This window comes from Agelaius phoeniceus, chromosome 3 (genome assembly GCF_051311805.1).
Source record: "Agelaius phoeniceus isolate bAgePho1 chromosome 3, bAgePho1.hap1, whole genome shotgun sequence".
In the NCBI taxonomy this organism is placed as follows: domain Eukaryota; kingdom Metazoa; phylum Chordata; class Aves; order Passeriformes; family Icteridae; genus Agelaius; species Agelaius phoeniceus.
The window spans coordinates 36,947,394-36,969,419 of record NC_135267.1 but is presented as its reverse complement, the minus strand read 5'-3'; the positions used below and the strand labels follow the sequence as shown (position 1 = coordinate 36,969,419).

The window sequence follows — 22,026 nt, the reverse complement described above, 5'->3', positions numbered from 1 at the left end:
TTTGCTGGGAAAGCAAGCCCCCTTTTTTCTGACATTATAAGTCCAGCTGCATTGTGTATTTATAATAAAAGGATTAGGTAGGAAGGATTACTCCACCCATGGTAATTGCATTCCTCTACTTGGGTGTAAATTAAATTTCTGCCCTCTGGGTGTGTAGTAATTGACCCAATTATTCATAGTCTCAGTGGCATATGTTACAATTCTTTCAGATCAGAATGTTACCTAATTTGATGGCACTTTTCTTCTTCATAATCAATCTTTTGTATTACCTGTTGATCGGCTACTTTGGAACGACTGAATTGAGATAAACATAAAAGTATATGGCAAATGTTCTTATTACTCTTTTATGTAGGAGGAAATTGAGAGTGTTCTTCATTTTGAACTTACAAGAAGTCTTGTGGCAGTAGGAGATTTTCCACAGATTTTAGTATTCCCACAGTATTTTTTTTTTATATTCAGAGTATGTAAACCCCTTATTCGTGGTGTTTCTTGGGTATATTCATAGATACTTCAAGTTCTACATTTGCCCTGCTTGGTTATAGGACTAGTATTACTCCTTTTGAAGCCACAGTGTCCTATATCTCATTTTGGGTTGAGAAGCTGCTGTTGTATTTATTTCCCCAGATGAAATATGAATGAAGGTGTAAACCATGTTATGATTTATAGCTCTGTTGAGGTGTGTTAAAAAAAAACCAAATAACCACATGTTCTAATACCAATGTATTAATAATGCAATTTTATGTCCAATGTGGTTTTGAACGGCAATACCAATGTATTAATAATGCAGTTTTAAGTCCAATGTAGTTTTTAACTGCAATACTAAGTGGACTTGTTCTAAACAGTATTAAGGGATGAACTGTTCATATTTGTTATGAAAGTTGGCAGCCTGCACTTGTCAGAGCTTAGTGGTGTGCAAAGTGGTGCTGAACAATTAAGATAGAAGACAAAAGGGAATGAATATATAGAAAATTAAGCTTTGTTAATTAGGCTGATACTACACCTTTCTTTCTGTGGTATTTGATGTAACAATTTATTACAGATCTTGATTAATGTCCATTGCAAGCCAAGAATATGTATTTTATGAGCTTTTTTTAAAAACAGTATGATTCTCTTCTGATCAATATTTTAAATGTGGAAATCTCTTTTTAGGAATGCTAATGACTGCCAATGAAGCCCCTAAAATGAATATCTATTATATACCAGTAAGTAATACAAGTTGTTACTGATATTGCTCCTAAAGACACAATTGTTTGGTGCCATTCAGGTATTTCAGTTGAAATTCATATCTACATTGTCTGAGTTGTCACAGTAAAGTACATTTAGGGTAACCATAATTTATTAATGTAACACGTTTAATTACTTAAAAAACCTGTAATTTGCTTTTTGCTACCAGTTTCAAAACTGGTTAGTGGCTGCAGAAAATTCAGGTAGAGCTTTTTTTGATAGCTGATGAAAAATAGGATCTATGTTTTTCAAGATAATAATTTTGCTTTGTTGTGAAATATTTTATTAGTGTCTTTAATATGTGGTGTACAGTGACATAGTCATAGCAGTAAATATTCTTTGTTCTGACAAAGTGATGCTGTGTGACTTCAGGTACAACTCTTGACTGTAGCTTCTGCTCAATGCCCTTCAAATGCAGTTTTTCACAGGATAAGCTTTCCACTTGAAAGGCTTAACTGTAGGTTTAACTACATGTTTTATCTCTGCAGATTGGTTTTAGCAGCAAGCCTTCTGGTGTCAGGGAATTATACAGAAAATTACACCTGAATTTCTCTCTTGGTTTAGTTTCTACAGTGTGTTCTCTAGAGGTTTTCTTGTTCTGATAGAAGATAAATAGTAGGATACCTATGTAAATTTTACATGCAGAATGGCTGACCAGATTCTAAAAATACATAACTTCTTAATTAATTTTATTCACGTTTTGGACAAACTATAAAGTTTATTAATATTGAAATATATATTTTACTGTTTTTTAAGTGAGCCAAAAAGTCTTCATTTAGCTAATCGATTTTAAATTAATTTAAATTTAATCTTTTTCAGTTCATTTCTGGTCATCCCCCACTCCCATATCCACTGTGTATGATTTTGATTATGTTCAGGATAGATATTTATGAGTTTACATTTCTCTTAATGAAATAGAATATATATACATGTTGTATTTGTGTGTCTTAACACAATAGTATACCCCTCTAAACAATTCTGTAGTCTGGTATATTTACTTACATTATTAGGTTTTTGCATTTAAAGAGATGTGGCATTTTATACATGAGTTATGTCAGGTTGTTCTTTGGTTGTGAAATGCCTGTTTCTGTAATTCAGCTCTACCCAGCTCACCTTTTGTTAACTGCAGTGTTCCATGCTTTGAGTGAGAAAGGGAGACAACAAATATTTTTTTATCTATGACAAAATATTAGCTGTATTTAGAAGATGAACACTTTCTTTCCATTTACCTTGTCCTTTGTAAGGTTGAGAAAGTAGCTCTCCAAGCATTTTTTTTCCTTTATCGTCTCTTTTAATTAATGGATTAGGGAACACAAACTCACGTATTTTTGAAATCTGATGAGAGTTTTTGAAACTGGAATGGACTAGTTAGTCAATTTAAATAATCCAGATGTAAAAAGCATTCCTTCTGTCACCAAAGGTAAGGTTCAGCTTCTCTCTGAAAATTGTGCACTGAGATTATGTTTTATGCAGGTGTGCATGATACATGAACCTGACAGCTATAGCACATGAGCAGTTCACATCCAACTTAGCCAAAAATTTATTTCATTGTCTTGATTGTCACCAGTGATGAATGTTTGTTAGAACTTGTTCAAGCTAGCATTATTTTGAGTATTCTTGCACAAATTGTAAATCAAAATGAAAAAATACTTACTTTTTGCTCTCTCAAAAATCTCTCATAGAATCTTCTGTGAGTACTGAATTTGTGTTTCTGAAGTCAGACAAGTAATTTTTAGTTAAGAATTATAAACATTCTGTATTAGATCTTAGATCATACCTAGAGACAATATTGCAAACTTAAATACTGACTAATACTATCTAGTATTTTTGCAGCATGTAGGTTATTCCAGTGAAGATTAACATAAGTCTTGCCCTAAACCATCTTCCTGTGTGACCATCCCCTGATTTTTGTTACCTGAGTCTGCCTAAACTTGTTTGGATGGTCCCTTTTTATGGGTTTTACACTCACAGTGACATGAGTATACAGATGGACCCAAATGATGAATTAAAAGCATAAATCCAAATATGAGTTCTATATTTGAAATATTGTTGTATACAAGAAAATTTAAAATTTATTTTAAAGGCTACTGCCCAGCTTAAATTGGCTTTTCAAATAAGCTAAACTTCTCCAGTTTGTGTCAATGGCTTTGAGTTTGAAGGCTGTTGAAAATACCTGAAGTACTGTTGTTACTTTTTTAGTTGACAATCTGTAGTTCATTTCAAAACATGTAATACTTACTTTAGACAATAGAAAAGTTAAATAGCAGTGAGAAGAAATTACTTTGAAATAGAGACAGAAATATCACACGCTGGTCTGATTTTTTTACCCTGTGCCTTTCTACAAGCAAGACAGAAGGGGCTGGCACAGCCAGTGTTGCATAATTGAAGGGTGTTTTACTACATTTCCTAAAAATCCCTCACGAAATCTGTGTTTGTTGGCTGTTTTGTTTACTTTTTAATCTACCTTTTAAATGACGAAAATATGAAATGGACTACTTGTGTCAGCCTTCAACTGCTCCAGGGCTTTTTTTATTAAGGAAAACTTAATGTTATTAATATGTTCATGTTACAGTTTTATTCCTTGATCTTCCAGACTAGTTATTTGAGCTCAGAGTAGCACACCTGTCCTTTGGTTTCTCTGTCAGTAGATGATTAATACGTGTGTTTTTTCCATCCTTGGAAGACTTACTAATTTCTTTGCACAGGCAAAGTTAAGTTTAGTTATATGGGTCTTTGGAGCAAAACTTTGAAGAACTGTATTACTTGATCTCTTTTCATGGTGTCATTTTCTATCTTTTCCTAAGAACTAGGATTCACAATTTTTTTAATGAGTAACTTAATTTTCTCTTTGTTTCTTTAAGGTAGACTTGAATAGTACTAAAAATGTGTCTTTTGTCTTTGAGATGTTGACAGGAACTGAGTTACAAGTCTTGTTGATTTCTGCAACAGAATAGATGCCTGGGAGAAATGCTACTAAGTGCAAAGGACAGTTATGTAAATAAAATCCATTCAATTGCCCGTGCCCGTCATTGGCCTGTAGTGCTAATAATTATTCTCTTGTTTTAAATGCTCCTTGGAACAGCTATAAGGAATTGCCTTGCCAGCTATAAGGCTATGATCAAGGAGGATACTTCAAATCCCAAATGTATGGTCCTGTGCTCTATGTAAGGAGAAAAGAATTCACAGCAGTAGGAGTCTTGCAGAGCAGTGTATGCATAGATGGGTGCAGACAGACCCAGCATCCACTGTCCATGATTGGAGTTGGCCAGACAGTGCAGGACTGTGCCCAGCCCAGCATGCCCAGCCTCTCAGCAGGTTTTATTGGTGTGGGCACAGTGCTGTGCTAACACAGCTCATGACTGGTGAACTGGAGCTGGCTCATGTCCGGCCAGCTTGGAATGTGCTCTGGCTGAGCTCATGTCTGACTGAATTATCTGTGTACGTGTGCCCGTTCTCTCCACTGTTAACGCCAAAGCTAAATTTCCATTTCAAACCCAAAAAATTACTCTTGAACTTCAGGATTATAAGAGTTTTGACAGTCAGTATCATAATATTACTTGTAAAAGAAATGGCATGCATCAGCTTTTCCTGCAGGAGTTTCATCAGGGTGGGTATGACAGTTGAGACTAGGAATGTCTGAGAACATCGCGTTTCTTATAAAGAAGTAAAAAATCACTGCAGTTTTTTCTTTTGTGTGCAAAGCTGTAAGTAGAGGAAGTACAAGGTGATTTTTTTGTTTTCTAGAAAAGACAGGCAGGTTTGATTTTCAATGGCAAGATACCTCATATAGGTACACAGTACAGAGTGACCAAAAAGCAAATTGAATCTGACCCTTGAAATGACATGTTTGTGTTACATAGGTAACATTAGTGGCTTAGCTTAGAGACTTTGTTTTTGTTTTATTTTGCTGGATTTAATGAGGGCAAGTGCCTCTGAATTCCTGACTGGAATTGGGCTGTTTGCCATTAGTTTAATAGCTAACTTGCAGTTTATGCAAACATTTGGAACCCGCTTCTTGCCAGCTGGCTTCCTGGTTCATCACTTTGATGTGTGCCTCGAGAAGGTTGAAATGAAAGTTGTATGTGCCTTGGGATAGTTTTTAGACTACTGACTCAGAAACATAAGTTGATTCAATAGTGCAAGCAGGTCCTGGCCAAAGAAGTGAAGAGAGTAGAATTTCCATTGACACATGGTGGTCCCTGACCTGGGATCTAAGATGAGTCAGATTCTCTTTAAGCTTAATTGAGGCTGTCATGTTCCATAACATACAAGGTTCTGTTTGAAGGTTGTGCAGAAGGTGCTCTGGGTGGAGAGCAGGGGGCATAGGTTTTACTCTTAGTGTTTACTTCTGGTTACACAAACTTGTCTGATCTTAGCACAGATGTTGCAAATCAGTCCTGTCTCATTTATTGGACTTGAAACTTTCGGCTACATGAACATACTGAAACTGAAACTTGCTCTATTCATTAGGCTGTTAAAAGAAGAGAGCAATTAAGCATGTAATTAATTGAGTGTAATATTCTGTGTTCTGGATTTTTTTTACTTTCCTGCAGTCTTGGCAGAACACTCCCTGTTGAGGCTAGAAGCAATGTACTTTTGGTGTAGTGAAGATATTAAGCTCTTAAAGGAAAAATAAATCCTGGAGCATCTCTGGCTTCTTTTCAGGTGGTTTTGGAAAATAATTTGATATCCTAGCACTCCTCTAGTTCAGGGCTGTTGGAGTTATAAACTGGAAATGTTTCAAGAGCAAGTATTTCTTGCCTACTCAATGATTCAGTTTCTCCAAGAGTATAAGGGTTCTGGTTTCTCATACAATACCTACTTTGGATATGTGGCTGTCCCTATTGTTAGAAATATGAATTTTGTCCTCTTAAAATCATGTGGCTTTTCAGCTAAACCAGCCATTGCTTGCCTTTCATACATTCTTTAATTTCTTTATTTGATTTTGTTTTCCCTTTTTTTTTTGACACTCCTCTAGTCTAGTTTAATTACTGTTTATCAGCATCTTTTTGTTTCGAATATGCATCAAAAATGCTTATCCTTAAAATTTTTTTTTCTTGGATTTAGAAAAAAAATAGTTTTACAAGACCTGAGAAAAACTAGTTTTTCCTAAGTGGTTAACCCTGAAACAACATAATCACTGATCAAGGCAACAAATACTATTAGTTTACATGTTTTCATTTAATGCTCTGGTTATTTGGTGAAACAAATCTGTAGAGGGAGCTTGTACTGAAGGAAATACAAGTCAAAGCAGTTTTTTAGTACCTTAGTTTATCCTCTTTATTTCTTTCTGGATATTTGTTTGGAGTAGTTCTAGAATGTAAATTAGGGATGAACATGCTTTGATTATAGGTGCCTGGATGAGCTGCTTCTAAATGGCTGAATTGGTCAAAGTTGTGTTCAGTTCACTCACAGACAGAAAAAGCATTTCTCTGAAATAGGGTAGGTATTTTCTGTCAGTCTGTGACAGGGTGCTCTCACTAGTTCTATACAAGATGTTATGAGCATCAGATACCTGTCTTTACAGTCTGTCATTTTTCACTTTAAAAAGTGAAACAGTGGGAGGTTTCCCCTGGGTTATACTCTCCACACTTAGCTCTATGATCACAGACTTTCAGAACAATTTTATCAATCTGAGACTTACATTTTATCCATTTGGGATCTGCTGATTGTCTTTTTTTCTCTTTTGGGTCTTTATATGATAGGAATACAAACCTACCTGTCTACATCTTGTATTTCATACCTTTAGGGCCAGTGTTCTGTATAGTCAACTGTCATTCAAATAGTTTGTGGATGCAGTTACAGTGAGACCTTCTGTACAGATTTTTGGCTAGTGTGGTAAAAGCAATGAATCAAATTATGCGGTTCTTATTATATTTGTGTTTGGCATTTTGACACTAATAGAACAGATTTCCAGTAGAGTGCAAGATTTTGATTTCTTTTAGAATGTTTTCATGTCTTCTGATTGGCAGTATTAGGTCATTCAGTATAGGTGCTGCCTCAAGTGTTGTCTTGAAGATCAAATGATGAGGCTGTGTTTTTTAGAAGACCAGAGGACAGTTGTTCATCCTGTTCAATACAGCCCTTCCCTAACATGTTTTTGGTAAAGTAGAAAACAACCATGAAACTGGCTTGTGCTAAGAGATTTTTTTCTATCCTGAAATAATAGGTAATGTAGAAAAGCATTTCATAGTCTGGGAAAAAAGTATAGTAAAATAAAATGGTAGTTGTGACGTAAAATGGAAAATGTTGGTCTTAATCTTAGTTTGTTCATTTTGAAAACTGAAATGACTGGAAAGAAGGGTTGTTATGAAGTAATGTATTAGGTTGAGCTTTAGGGCTGCCAAGTGTCAAAAGAAGAAAGTTTCCATTAATAAAAAGATACTTGAGTGCATCTTTGGCCTTTAAACTAATTTTGAGTTTTGATATATCAATCTTGCAAAATTGTGTTTTCCATCCAGAACAGTCTAATCTTTTACACAAAAAAAATGTCTGGTGAATGATACATTACCTATCTCACAGTATTTACAAGCATAGGAAAAAAGTTGTTTATCTTCACAAGCAGAAATGTGAGCTTCCGACTTTTAACCTAAACACTTTCAAACTTAAAAATAACACACTGGGCTTATTCCCAACAAAGGATATCCTCCATTTCCCATGTGCTGGCTGAGAGACACAGTACCACTTATCACATATATATAGAAGGAAAACACCAGTGTGTGATGATCAGGAAACAATTTCTGATCTTCCTGTAAAACTTGTTTTAGAAGTTTCTGGTGCTGATGATGTACTAGTCTAGATTATAAATGTGTATGAACCCTGCTTAGTGCTGTTGTGGCTGTTAGTGTACTAGGCAGCACTTCTTCAGTATTTTTTGACCAGACAGCAGCACACTGACTGTAAAGTAATACGTATAGTTTATGTCAAACCCTTCATAGAGCACAGGAGAAAACTCTTAAAAGCAGAAGTTGTATGGAATTATACCAGGTGATTGCTCTTACCACTGAGAAAAGAATCATGCGCTTTTTAGTGTTGTGACTGTTTCTCAAGCAATTCTGTTCTTGAGTTCTTATTTTAAGAAACATGTTTTGAGGGGGGAGTGTGCTCCCCTTGTTTTAAGCCTTGAGTATCTGAAAGATATTTTTTATTTCTTAACTTGCACTTGTTCTTTCCTTTGGTCCATCTATTCTTCACTTGATTTCTGAAAATCTAGAGATGCAGTTGCCTAGCTTCAGTCAGTGAAGAGAGAGGCAGTCACAGATAATGAATATGTGTAATTGCTGAATGGAAGTTTTGTACTTGTACATGTACTACATGTCTATCAGCATGTACTAAGAACTGGAGTGTTTTAGCTTTTGAATCAGAAAAGACAAAGCATGTGAGAATTTTCTCCATGTAGTAATTTCAACTCAGTCTTTATTTCATTGCATTTGAAAGTACAACAGGGTAACTGTCATCTTCTATGTTACACTCAGAATTAAAATGTCTTGTGAGTTATGACTATTTTATGCAGAAATAGTGATATTTACAAAGATCTAAGATTTTTGTCAGAGAAGACCTTAGAAGTAAATAAAACTATCATGTATGTGAAAGCTTTCGAGTATTTATTTGAAAGCTGCTTTCTCTTTAAAATTATTTCCTGAATTATGCAAAATTTCTTTAGCATTATGCTCTTCAGTGAAGTTGGTTTTTGCTGAGCTTATCTTCATTATCTGGAGGAGCTGCATATTCCCAACAGGTAGTTGCTTTTCCTTCCCTTTGTGTTGTCTGGCAGTACTTGCATAAACTCAGAAGTCTTCCTCCCAGTTTTGCAAAAAGCAATTAAGCTGCAATAGTAGGGAGTTATTAGAAACTCACACATTCCTAGATTTCTGGTAGTTTTTCAGTTATGTAAGGTACACAAAGAGCTGGATTTGCCATTACCTTTATATCTGTAGCATTCCTCAAATTTCCCTAAAATACAGATCATCCTCAAGTATGTGTTGTTTTAATGACTGTAAAGATATTTATGCTGTAACATTTCTTGGCATCTGGTGTGTACTGTAAGAACTCTGTTCCCAGCTACTTAAAAGCACAAGAGGCAAGATCCTACACAGTGAGACAGTTGAGGAATTTTCCTGTCCCATCAAAGGAAATTGATAAGGGCACTTGTTGGGATTTCTAGCTTATTTTTGGTGGTTCTTACTTGTTAATTTAGATTGCCATCAGGGGCTGTTGCATACTTACTAAAACCAATGCATGTGTTACTCTCATCTATGTTAGTATTGGAAGTTTTGTCTGTTGATGACCTGTGCCCTTTGTATGGTAAGAAGAATGGCATATGTGCCATTATGTTTTGAGAAACAGATTTCTGAACATATTAGAACAGTTGGAAGCTGTGTACAAGTTCTTTCCTTGTTAAAAAGGAAGGCCAAGACATTATGAAATTTCCTACTTACCATTTCCTTGTCTGCCTCTACTGTAGTCCCAGTTGTAAAGGCAAGGGAAGAACTTTGCAAGGAATTTATTCTTTCTAATGTGTCATGATGGGATGGAGGTTTTTGTTAGACTGTGTAAACCATGAAGGTGGTATTGTTGTGAGGGAGATTGTGCTGGTTCAGTGACACAGAGTCACTGAACAGTAAATTGACTTCATGAAGGTTCTGATGAGTACCAGAACAAAGGAATTGGTAAGAGCACTCAGTGAAATGTGGTAGGGAATGGAAGGTGTGGATGGCCAGAGTAAAATGTGGTTCCTGACTTACTGTCAGCAAGGCATTAGATCAGCTGATCATACCTCATCTGCACTTTTTTTTTCATGGATAAAGAAAGACAATCAACACATGTCCATAGGTAAATAAAACCAGCGAAGAGAGTCCCAGCTGAACTTACTGCACAGAATTAAGGCAATTCTCCTAGTTGCCTCTCTTTGTACAGCTGGTATGCCATAGAACCTGCTGTGTAGAGTAAGGACAGACTTTTGGTAACTCTTGAATTATTTCCAACTGGTATTTTTGGGAAGGTGCTTGAAGCGGGTCATGGTTGTAACAGATGCTTTGAGAAGCCACTCTCCCCTTACCTTTTGAGCTTCATTTGATTAGTTGACTTTGTGTGAAAGTAGTGTCTTCTTGTGCTTCAAGTTTCAGTGTATCTTTCTGACTTCACATTATCTCAATATTTAAAACCTGTAGGGAGTCTGATAAATAACAGATCTATAGCAATAGTGATGAAATGTTTGTTTTATGTATGTCAGAACATGATAGGGACATTGGTGGAGGCATCAGATTCTACTCTTCATGCCATGGCTGGTAAGTCACAGGTGACTTAAGAAGTGTCCCTTTTTAGTTCTGTCTTGTGAGGAAAAGAGCTATTCTGGTAACCTTATTTACAGTTTTAAGGAGTAACTTTGTTTGCTTGAGGGTGTTTTTTTCCCAACATTATGAGCAACCGGACCATCGTCTCCTTCAAAAGATAGAAGGAGCATTCACAGTGAGAGCAGACCTGTGACTGGTTAACTGACTGTAGTACTTATCAGACCAGAGAGTATGAGATTAAAAAAAAAAAAAAACCAAACCCCCAAACCACCACTATAAAGCCAAACTGCTTAGAATTAGAAAAAGAAGTACTTACTATCTGATAACTACCAGGGTGGAAAGATTTAGAATCTCATTTCTAGAAGACGCATGCAAGTTCCTGCAGGAGTTCTTGTTTAACACTGGGAAGGTCTTAAAAGCAATGTTTCCTTTAACGTGCTCTCTAAGGAGTAAAACCTCCAAATAGTTGATTTGGCAGCTTCCATAGCATAGTGAAAAGTATTCAACCTCACTGATTAATGAATGTGCCAAAAATGTCTGGATGTGCTGGAGTTAGGATGAGAGAAGGAGCCAATTCATTGTATAGTTCAGTGAAATTTATGAGTGTGTGGGCTTAAAACCAACTGCAGTGCTGCTGTCAGTAGTATGCCAAAAGGGGAGAGTGTGCTATTTAGTCTCTCTTGGTCATGTCTGTACTCCACTGAGCTACTTGATGTCTTTAAAAGCACCAAATTTACACCATATGATGCAGGGTGAATGAAAGCATGAAATTATGAAGAATATATGGGAAATTTGTTTGGAGTTTATTCCCCAAACCAATTTAATTTAGAGAATCAAAGAATTTTCTTCAGTCCATTAAATAGAATTACAAGATTAACAGAGCATAATTGGAGTTGATTGTAGAGCATTCACAGGAAGAATGAAGATTACAAAAGAATGGGGAACTCAACATTACAAATTGTTTGGAGCACATTGGTTGCTATGGGAATTTCTGTGTATGGAAATGTGGACAGAAACATAACAAGATAATGTGATCCCAAGGCTCCTTCCTAACAGGAGCTGATCTCTTGGGCTGGCTGTGGTTGAAGGCCAAAAGCATAGTAACAAGAACAGAAGCTGCAGCTTTTCTCATCTACAAGCTAGAAAAGATCCATTGGGTTTTTTGAGTTACCAGTTGCAATTGATTTAATGTTAACTGTTAACAAGGTGCAACGAGGTGTTCTTTCTTCTCTTGTCTTCTCAATGCATCTAGATGGAAACTTTTCAAAGTTACTACATATTGAGATCTGTCTAATTCTTAAAATTAGAGAACAAAACATTGAAAACAATATTCTTAAAATGAATAGTAATTAATATTTCATGTAATTGCATTAATTAAACTTGGCTATGCAATTAGGGAGCTAATTATGTTTAAAATGCAATTGCACATTTCTATCACTGCTCACACCCTGGGGATCATAATTTTTTTTTTTTTTACCTCTCTCATTAGACCTTCTGTAATCTTTCTCCTGTTAAATGGTGTGATTGAAACTGAGAATATGCATGCATAGATGTGCATTTGCTTTCTCCAGCAATTATATCCTGTTAAAGGTTTTAAATGCTTTATATTGTGCCATTTCATTAACAAACAAACAAAATTAAGATTTTATTGTTACTATTTGTCTTCTCCAAAGAATTCTTTTTTGTCCTATAGGTAAATATGTATGTGAAGTCTTTGAGTTGGATATATAGAATATATTTAGTTTCAAGAAATTATAGTCTAGAATATAATCTCTCCTTGTTAAAGTGCTTTAAGTTTTATTTTTTGGTTTTGTTTTTAATTGGGAATGGAGGAATGGATGAGCCACCTTGGATTGTGAAGTCAAGTCCCATCTTATCACAAGCACCCAGATTATATAATGTTTTTCTTGAATATTTCAGACTTCATCTGAAATTTGTTTGTTGTTCCCCATTATTGCCGCTTAAAAAGCTGTTAAGAGTCACACTCTTCTGATGCTTAACTCAGCTCTAGTTTATAGTGTCTCTGTGATGTATTTATTCTTTTGCAAGCGTTACTGTTTCAGAAATCCTCCTTGCTGCTTTTCACAGTCCTTGCTACAGTTTGCATTCACATGTACTGGACTTGTTCAAAATGTCTCCACCAACTCATTACTAATTTTTCACAATATACTGTACCTAGAGATCTGTTGAAGACCTTAAATATATGCTATTTTTGTTGTAATCACCATTATTCAAATAATATGGCAGTGAATTATTTAGTTAGTACATTTTTGCTATTTAGTAATGGTCTTAGTCAAAATGTGTGGAAGGTACCACAACACATAGATTTTTGATAGAAGGTTTTACTTCTAAAATACAAAAGAACAGTGATAGGATGTGTTTTCATGCTTTTTTGTTACTAGCTCTATCACTATGGTGTGGCATGATACAGCCTTACAGAGTTCATTTTTTTGAAACTGATATTTTTCTGAATCTCATGCAGCCACAGCAAACAGTGCCTCTGCTTTCCAAAGCCTCTGGAACTGTGTGGTTAAATGCTGTCCACATACATTAAGTTAGTCTTCTAGAGAAAATTTGGACAGTCTGAACTTTCCAAATTCTACTGAGTAATTTTCAAATCCGATAAATGCTGTCTGTGAGCATTTTGTGTATTTCAGATTGCTAAAATAAACCAGTGAAGATTGGGAGGGTTGAGTCTTGCTATATTTGACATCTTGTTTGTTGCTGAAGAGTTTATCACTGCCTTGTTTGAAATCTTCCAGGAACTTGCTGTTTAACATCCAGAAAAACAGATTGGAACCTGTTTTTACTCCCTGAGAAGAAAAGAGTGACTGTTCAGTCACTCCTGTAGAATTGCTCTCAGAAACCTTCAAACCGATACTTTACAAAGCTTGTCTGGATGTGCATTCATAGTAGTTTAATTTAAATCTCTTGTCATCTGACTGTGGAAGCTTCTACACATCCTGGGCTTCTCTTAAGTAGTTGAACATGTTTAGTACTAGTTAGGATTAGGGCAGGTTTTTGTGGCTCTAAGAGCTTTGCAGAGCTGGCTGTCAAACTGTTGAGTGGTGTTTAAAAGTGTACAAGTGCTGTCTGGTGTTTCAAATGAAGATAAGTAATGTCTGTTGTGGGCTGGGCATGATACCTATGCTGTTCTAGAGTTCATTACATTCAGGAGAATTACAGACCAGTGACAGGGTGATATTTCTACAGAAGTGCTCAGGAATTAGGCATGGCCAGAAGAACATTCTGTACCATGTAAGACTTGTGGTGCCACAAGATTATGAAGTCAAACATCTTGTAGAATGGAATACAAAGAACTGTGATTTTTGAAGGTTTTTTACAATATTTAAAAAATATTTTTCTGTGAACATTTTTCTCTTCTAGGACAGTTTGGTCTGCATGCTAGATGACTCCTCATATTTTGTGTTTTCTATGTGTAAAGTAGACAAATATTCTAATGTGTGTAAGAAAAATCTGATATTAGGTGGCACAATACTAACAATTATTAAGTCCGCATTTTCACTTCCTATGGGTTGGAATAAGATGAAAGGCAGTGGTGAGGTGTCTGCATTGCCATGGTAGTGGTAAGTTTTGCTATGGGGAGGAGGCACTGGTGTGACCCATCTGTCACTCTGCCTTGCAGTGTGGTGGTAGGACACTGAGGGACAGCTGTGCTTTGGTCACCTCCTGGGTGCTGTTTCCAGTGCAGGAGGAAGGTGCTGGGAGGGGAGCAGAGCACCCCCTCACTCACTGCCAGCTGGGCCCTGCTGGTGGGTGAAGCTCCTCTCTTGATGGGCAAAAACATTTTCAAAGCAATCTTAGTGACTTCCAGTAGCAATTGGCAGAAATTGTCTCTAGAAGTGGTTATCCTACAGAAAGCAAAATAATAATGAAAACAGAAAAAAATATTAATTTGATCACTGTTGGTGTTCATGTCTGGTTTTCCTGTGCTAAAAAGTATTTGGATAAAGGGTGAGCATAGATGTGCACTCATTTAATAATGATTTTCCCATTGCCTGAGTGCAACTTTTCTAAAACTTGCAGAGAAACCTATTTGGTATATCATGAATATTGTAAAAATTATATCTGTCACTTAAGTTGCATGCAATTACCTACCTCATAGCATTTTCTTATTTGTGCTGTGAATTTCAGTGCATTTTTCTCTGTGAGTTGTGGTAGATTTGTACCTTTTCACTCCAAATTGCCAGTATATTACTTGACCTACACAAACTCCACATCTTTGCTTTGTTCTGGTGTCTTTAACAAGGACTGCAGGCCAGGCTGAGGTGGTGCCAGTGCTGGATGACAGCAGCTCCAAGGGGTCCCACTTGTGTTGCAATGTGGCCACTGCATGGAAAGTCATGAACTGGGGAAGACAGGCCAGTTTCACTTCTCCCACCTTGTCCATGGAGGCCCAGTGCACACCAACCCTGTCAATTGTTGCTTTTGTATCTGGGCACAGGAATGGTGGAGCCCTGGAGCCTCACATTCTGGAGTGCTTTCAGCATCATCATGGAACAGCTGTTGTTTGACAGAGGACCATTAAATCCTGCAGTTAAAAATGCAGTAGAAGTTAAATTATGTGAAGAATTACTATCGCAAAAGAAGGGCAAAAAAATTCTTATTTTTGTTCTTGTCATTGTGGCTGATACTGTTTGCTGTTTCTATTTTTTAATTTCTTCCCAAGCTTTAAAAAATGTTTCATGTTTTAATGCATGAAGCAGAGCTCCTAAGGTGTCCTAGAATAGATAGGAAAGTGGTTTCAGCAGGGTGGGAGAAGGGGAAATAAGGTAATAAACATATACAGACATCTCTGTAGGGTTTTTCTTTCTGTCAGTTAACATGCAAAATTTTAATAATGGTTGGACTTTCTATTTTTTCCTGGTATTCTGCCACCACTTTTTCCCATTAATTATCTCATTTTCCCCACTTGGTTTTCTATGATCTGATCATCCAATTCAGTCCACAGATGATTGTGAATAAGCAGGTTTTTTGCTTCATGTGTTTCATGGCAGAGATTATGCCCCGTGAAAGGTTTTTCTCTCAGTATCAGGCTTTGCATATAGGAGAGAATGTTGTCCTTAAATTTTATTACAAGAGAAGTTTTGTTTAGTTAGTGAGCAGCTTGGGAGTTTGTTTTTTTTTACTAAGAAGGACAAACTGTTTCATCTAAAACAAAATTGTAGGTAAACTTAAGGTTCTTCCACACCAGTCATGTTTTGATGGTCTGGTAATGAGGCACAGATAACTGACTTCTTAAGGGGCATGAAGACATTTAATAGATCTAGACTGCTTTCTTTTTAATATAAAAGCTTTTTAATATATAAGCATAATATAAATGTTTATTTAAATAAGTGGGTTGGGGGGGAAATAAAACAAAAAATTGAAATCTGGATGGAGACAAGATGGAGACAAAAGCTTCTGGAATGTTGGCAAGGAGTCAGTCTGAATGCTATATATGTCATTTATTCCTGGAGCAGACATGGGGATTTTGGTTAATTAAGTAGGTAAAATGTTTCTTGTTAGTGACATCTTGGGTATTTCCTTGGAAGTGCTTGGTAATTGGAATGAAATATGCAGCATGGTAAAAAAAGTGCACTTTTCATTTGGCATGTAATGGTTTCAGCGAGGGCTGAGATCTTAGGAAGATAAATCGTATTTAATACAGAAACAGTAGTGGGCTAGAATAAAATATTCTCTAGAGTGTTACAGGCAAGAATATGCTAGATAAAATGTTATGGTCTAGAGCACAATTTTACAGGGTTTTTTGAGTGTAGTTGTCTTCAAAATAAGACTTTTGAATTAGAAGAAACACACTTTTTAAATGAGCAGCATTATCTCATACAGTTAATCAGCAATCAAGTTAAAACAAACTATGTATATGTTAAATAAATAAAATAACTTCTGGTTGTTTCTCTAATTGAATAGGATCTTAAAATGCTGTTGTATCACGAGCATTCCAATGGTTGACTGGAGTTTTTAACATGAATTTTTAGCAAACAAATCAGAAGCCTCGTTAAGAGTCCCACTATGGGATGTAGCTGGTCTCTTAACATTCTAAAATGTCAGCTGATTTACACTAGGGAGAGAAATGCAGTGTTAGATTTTTCCATGCAGCTAACTCACCTACTAAAATAAGAGTACTGGAACAGCTGAGTGTGACTGCATGAGTCAAGATGGAAAGGAATCTCAATCAGAACAGCAGGAGGGAAAAGTAAAGGGAGCTGATTTTTAACTCGGGGAATTGGAGGAAACTTATATGGAAAAATACATTGATAGTGCTACCTAATACTGTGCAAACAAATCTTTTGCCTCATCATGGAAATATGAAAGTATTCTTAATATTTCCTATTATCTGTTCATACAGTCTGGGTTTATCCCTGAATAAAATCCATTAAATACATCTGTGGTGTTATAATTAAGATAAACAGGGTAGAGTAGGATTTAACATGATTGCATAGTGAACCTAACCTAAGTTAAAGATCCAGCAGCAATTTACAAATTAGTTGCTATCTAGTGCCATTAATTTGTAATTTCTTCTATAATGTTTGGCTCTAAGCTTTTAAAAAATTAATGAGACTGGGACCACTTGAAACAGTTAAAACTTGAAACCTCTAGACTGGCTGGTCTCAAATGATCTAAATTAAAATAAAACATAATCTATAGTACTCTTTGTTGGTAATGCAAACAGTAGGTTTGTGTTCCCTAAGTGCTGTGGGATTAATTTGTTTGTAGCATAGTAGCCAAGAGTCTAACTGTAGGCTTTCTGTACGAAAATGCAATGTTATAACTTTCCATATATCCACAGGTTTTAGGACCTGCCCCAAAATGGTGTTCCTTCTTGGACAACTTGACTGAAGAACTGGAAGAGAATCCAGAAAGCACTGTTTATGATGATTACAAATTTGTTACCAGAAAAGACCTTGAAAATTTAGGTAAAACAGTTATATACACTTTTTGGCTGACTTCTTTGTTCAGTTTTTGAACAATTACACATGTGATTTTTGTAATTTCAGTGTGATGTATGAGGGCTGCTAGAAATTCACTGACAGTAGTTTTCTCTTGTTTTCTTGGTTATTAATATTCCAGACTGATGGCTCTAAGTTCTTTGACTCCCAACCAGTATAACACAAGACACTTGTGTTTCTCAGATTTTTATCTCAAGAAGGTGATTGATATTTGCTGGTGTAATACATCTGGGAATCTGTTGTGCTTTCATATGCCACATGGAAGGCATTGGAAGAAAAGTTGGTTTAGTTGTCAAAATATTTTTGAGGTGCTGAAATAGAATTTGGAACTTGCAGCCAAAGGCTACCCTATTTGAATGTAGTAATTTTCAGAAAATGCAAATCATTCTAGGGCTAATAGTTTCAAGAAACTGAAATACTGAAAATTATATAGCAGAGAAGGTAAGCAACCTTGTCCTGAGGAAGTTAGTCCTTTTTCTGTCCATTACATGGTTTGATTGCAATGTTTTGCTCCAGTTTACTTAATTTACCTCTGACTGTGAGTGTTGGGTTTGACAGAGGGCAAAATTCTTTAATGAAAAATCTATCACACTAAAAAAGGGATTATCAAACACCTATGGACTTCCCAAAAATCATCCTCTGGAATTCTTTGTGAAGTTCTGTAGAGCATAGTGCATGTGGGAATTTTTAAAAAGCACTTAGTAATGTGTATTATGAAAAGAAAAGTGGATCTGGTTGCTCTGAAGAAGCTTGAATTTTTTTGCTGGCTGAAACAATTCTTATTCCCACTTTTGCTTAGTCTTGATGTCATGATTGTGACCGTTAGATTGATATTTTGCATTGGCAGCATTTGTTTGTCTTAAGGAAGTGAAGTGGCTGTCTTGGAATAGAAGTTCTTTATATGTGAAAGTTCTTTGAAATTCTCTGGAATTTTTTTCCTAGGCCTTGCTCATCTCATTGGATCATCATTGCTCAGAGCATATATGCATGGCTTCTTCATGGACATAAGACTTTATCATAAGGTAACTGGCTGAATCTTATCAATTTTTATTCTTAACAGTAAAATAAATGTGCTGTGGGTTTTCTTCGTCTTTTTGTGGTTTTTTGTTTTGGCTGGAGTTTTTTTCTATCCAGATAATAGACTGTGTCCTGTATTAATGGTACTTTCTTTTTACTTCCTCTTGTTTGTTCAAAGGCAAAAATGATGGCCAACCCCTTTGCCTATGAAGAATATAGAAGAGAGAAAATAAGGCAGAAGATAGAAGAAACTCGTGCACAGAGAGTTCAATTGAAGGTAAATCCTAGAAATAAATGGTATACTTTGGGGAAAGCTATTCATAAAGAGTAATATATTCCTAAGTGTATCTTAATCTTAGAGATGTAGTGACTTAGGAGTTGAATCCATTTATCATTGCACACACAAAGTAATTTATAGAACTTGTTGAATAAAAACATAAAATTCCCATGTGTGGGATTTTGAAAGGCTGATACCAAACTAAAAGAGCAGGTCTCATCTCATTTGCCACTTCAGCAAATAATCCACTGGTAAAACTTTGCATTTTCTACTTCTGTCATTAAATTACTTAAGCCATTGAAACATGATACTCTGGAAAGAGATACATGAAAATTGTATTGTGTTTATAACTAGTAACTTTCTAGATTGGATCTGTTCAACACAGAAGGAGAAAGAGTTGCTTTTAAGGTTCTAAGGCTGATGCATTAGAAGTTAAAAATAATATACAAGTTCTTTAATCTTCTCTAGGGGCAGTTGCTTTACTAGTACCTAGAGATATTTGGAACCAGTCAAGGAGCTTTTCTGAAACAGTTGTAAGTAAAGCATGTAGGTTGCATGTGTAAAAGGCTAATTTATTAATTGCTTTCCTCTTTTTAGAAACTCCCAAAAGTTAATAAAGAACTTGCACTCAAACTGATTGAAGAAGAAGGAGAAGAGCAACAGTTTAGTAAAAAAAGAAAACAGAAGGTGAGCTCTTGTTTTGGTGAATTCTCTGGCTGGGAGCACAGAACTAGCAATGCTTACAGGATTAATTTTTTATGTTGTTGCTGTTTGGCCAAAGAGATTCAAAATACCATTGGTTCTGTTTATTCTGGTAGGTGGCTTTAAGGTGTATTTGACTGTAGCTGCAGCACAAAAAAAAAAACATTTAGTAACTTGATGCTAAAAATGATTAAATACTCACTGTGAATGTAATATGGGTTTCACAGAACTCCAAAAGCTGGTTAATGCAGCCTCAACACCACAGCTGTTCAAACAAGACCTGATGTTGCATATGTTTTTGGTATTTTGGTGGTGACCATGACAGGATAGATGTTATTTATAAAATTTAAGATACAATTGCCTTTTTTGTATATACAGTTAAATATATTTTGTAGAATAACCAAAATGGTTTGCTTTTATGCAACAGGAGTTCTTCTGGATGTTAAAAGTAGTCCATAACTCTGCTATGAGAAGTTTTTAATTGAAGAAATGGGTAAATGTTTAGTATCTAGTGGGAGGGGAGGCTTTTTATAGTGCTACCCATATAAAAGTGCTACCTTTTATATAGGTAGCACTTCATAGGTCCTCATTCTTACAGGAATATAGCATTCATGATAGGAAGACACTAGCCTGCATGTGATAAATAATGAAATCTTATGTCTTGAGGTTAGAGGAAGGATGAACTTCTAAAAAGATAGGTGGTGGTGTAACTTAAATGAGAGTTCAGTAGATGGGGACTAATTTGTCTTGAAGTACCTAGAGATTGTGTTATTAAGTGGACTAAATTGAGTGTATATAAAAATGTATATAGACATTATTTTTTTGAAACAGTATTAGAGTCCTATGACAAGCAATTTATTTCAGGCTTTGGGATTTAATTTTTGTTGTGGTTGAAAGTTACACATTTGCACTGGTTTTGTGTTTGAAATTTATTCTTGTTTTCTGTATCCTTAGTCCCACCCTCCTTTTCTTCAATAACAATGAAAACCTAGTGCAGTGGTGGGATTAATATGCTGGTATAAGTTGAGCAATGTTAAAAAATTAACATTTTGTATTAAAAAGCTATGTATGCAATGATTTTAAAATTACAGTAACTGGTCTTCTCCTAAGATGAATTAGAAGCTTGAACTGTTCTGAAGTCACCAGCAGCATAATTTACACTGAGTTCATTTTACTTTGACATGATTTAAACTGCCTTTTACATTCTGTGTGTGAAAGTAGTGAAGAAAAAGTGTTATAATATGTATAACAACATTTCCTCTTAAGTATTTACAGTAAAATAATAGTAGCATTACATAAAGATACATACCCTTATAATTTGTTTTACATGTTGTAGACTCATCCCCATCAGGCAGTATATTTGCCTTGCAGGTACTGCTGATTAGTCAGTAGATATCAACATGTCTCCAGACTAGCTGGCTGAATGTATGAGAAACATTTATCTGAAAATATTAGTAATTGTGTATTTAAAGTGTCTGTACTGTGTATTAAAAAAACTCTTGCTTACAGGTAGCTTAAAACAATCTTTGTTAAAGTACAATAAGCATAAATCTTGATTTTTATTTGACCTGGAAGGATAAAGCAACTGGCATTTCATATGCTGGTTATTAATTTTGTTTAATTAAGAAAAAGTGTTACGTATTTTGTTAATGTCTGTTTCAGAATTGTCTAACTTGCTCATGCTTTGCTCCTGTTCCAGAATCTGCCCAGCCTTCTCAAAGATGATCGTTTTAAGGTCATGTTTGAGAATCCAGATTTCCAGGTGGATGAGCAGAGTGAAGAATTTAGGCTACTTAACCCACTTGTTTCTAAAATAAGTGAGAAAAGAAAGAGGAAGCTAAAGATCTTAGAAGAACTGGAAGCACAAGGACAGGTAAAATATTTTCCATTTGGATTAAGAAAGCCTATGGAGTTTTCTTTTCCTCTGTTTCAGGCTTTCAGACTTTTCACCCCAGAAAGATGGAGGCAATGCAAGAATGTCTTATCAGCAACAATAATTGTCATTTATAATTTTAATCTAGTTTTTAGATGTAATACTGTTTTTGCACAAATACAGGTTTGAAAAACATAAAATATGTAGATGGTAACAACTTTGTAATATATTTTCAGCTTATTTGTTGTTACTGCTTTTGTTCAAAAGTTGTAGTTCTCTTCAGCTGTATCTGTGTAAAAGCTGTCACATACTCTAATTGCAGGAATGATTTGGAAAGAAAATTCGTTGATGATTTCTTATTTTATACTATTTTTGTCTGCAGGAAGAGGAGGAAGAACCAGAAGGAAAAGCAAGTGATGCAGAAAGTTCTGAGAGTTCAGATGATGAAAAAGGCTGGGTTGAAGAGGTCAGGAAACAGCGCAAGCTTTTACGCCAAGAGGAAAAACTAAAGCGGCAGGAAAGGCTCAAGGAGGATCAGCAAACATTACTAAAACCTCAGTTTTTTGAGATTAAAGAAGGAGAGGAATTCAGAAGCTTCAAAGACTCTGCCAAAAAACAAAAATTAATGAAGTAAGACTAATGTTCCTATTTTAATAGGTGGGGGTGGAT

General features: G+C 35.6%; 1 protein-coding gene across 2 annotated transcripts in view; it reads left to right on the top strand.

The window, feature by feature from the left end:
* The window catches only part of NOL10 (nucleolar protein 10), a 53,010-nt gene that overhangs the window by 18,690 nt on the left and 12,294 nt on the right, over nucleotides 1-22,026 (top strand). For both annotated transcript variants that reach the window (XR_013181299.1, XM_054630192.2), the window contains exons 13-19: nucleotides 1,150-1,202; nucleotides 17,329-17,455; nucleotides 18,431-18,510; nucleotides 18,684-18,782; nucleotides 19,380-19,469; nucleotides 21,184-21,357; nucleotides 21,740-21,987. Coding sequence is in view for 1 of the 2 variants with exons in the window: in XM_054630192.2 (XP_054486167.2) it covers nucleotides 1,150-1,202; nucleotides 17,329-17,455; nucleotides 18,431-18,510; nucleotides 18,684-18,782; nucleotides 19,380-19,469; nucleotides 21,184-21,357; nucleotides 21,740-21,987 (871 nt within the window). In the remaining variant the exon portion in view is untranslated. The remainder of the gene's footprint in view (nucleotides 1-1,149; nucleotides 1,203-17,328; nucleotides 17,456-18,430; nucleotides 18,511-18,683; nucleotides 18,783-19,379; nucleotides 19,470-21,183; nucleotides 21,358-21,739; nucleotides 21,988-22,026) is intronic.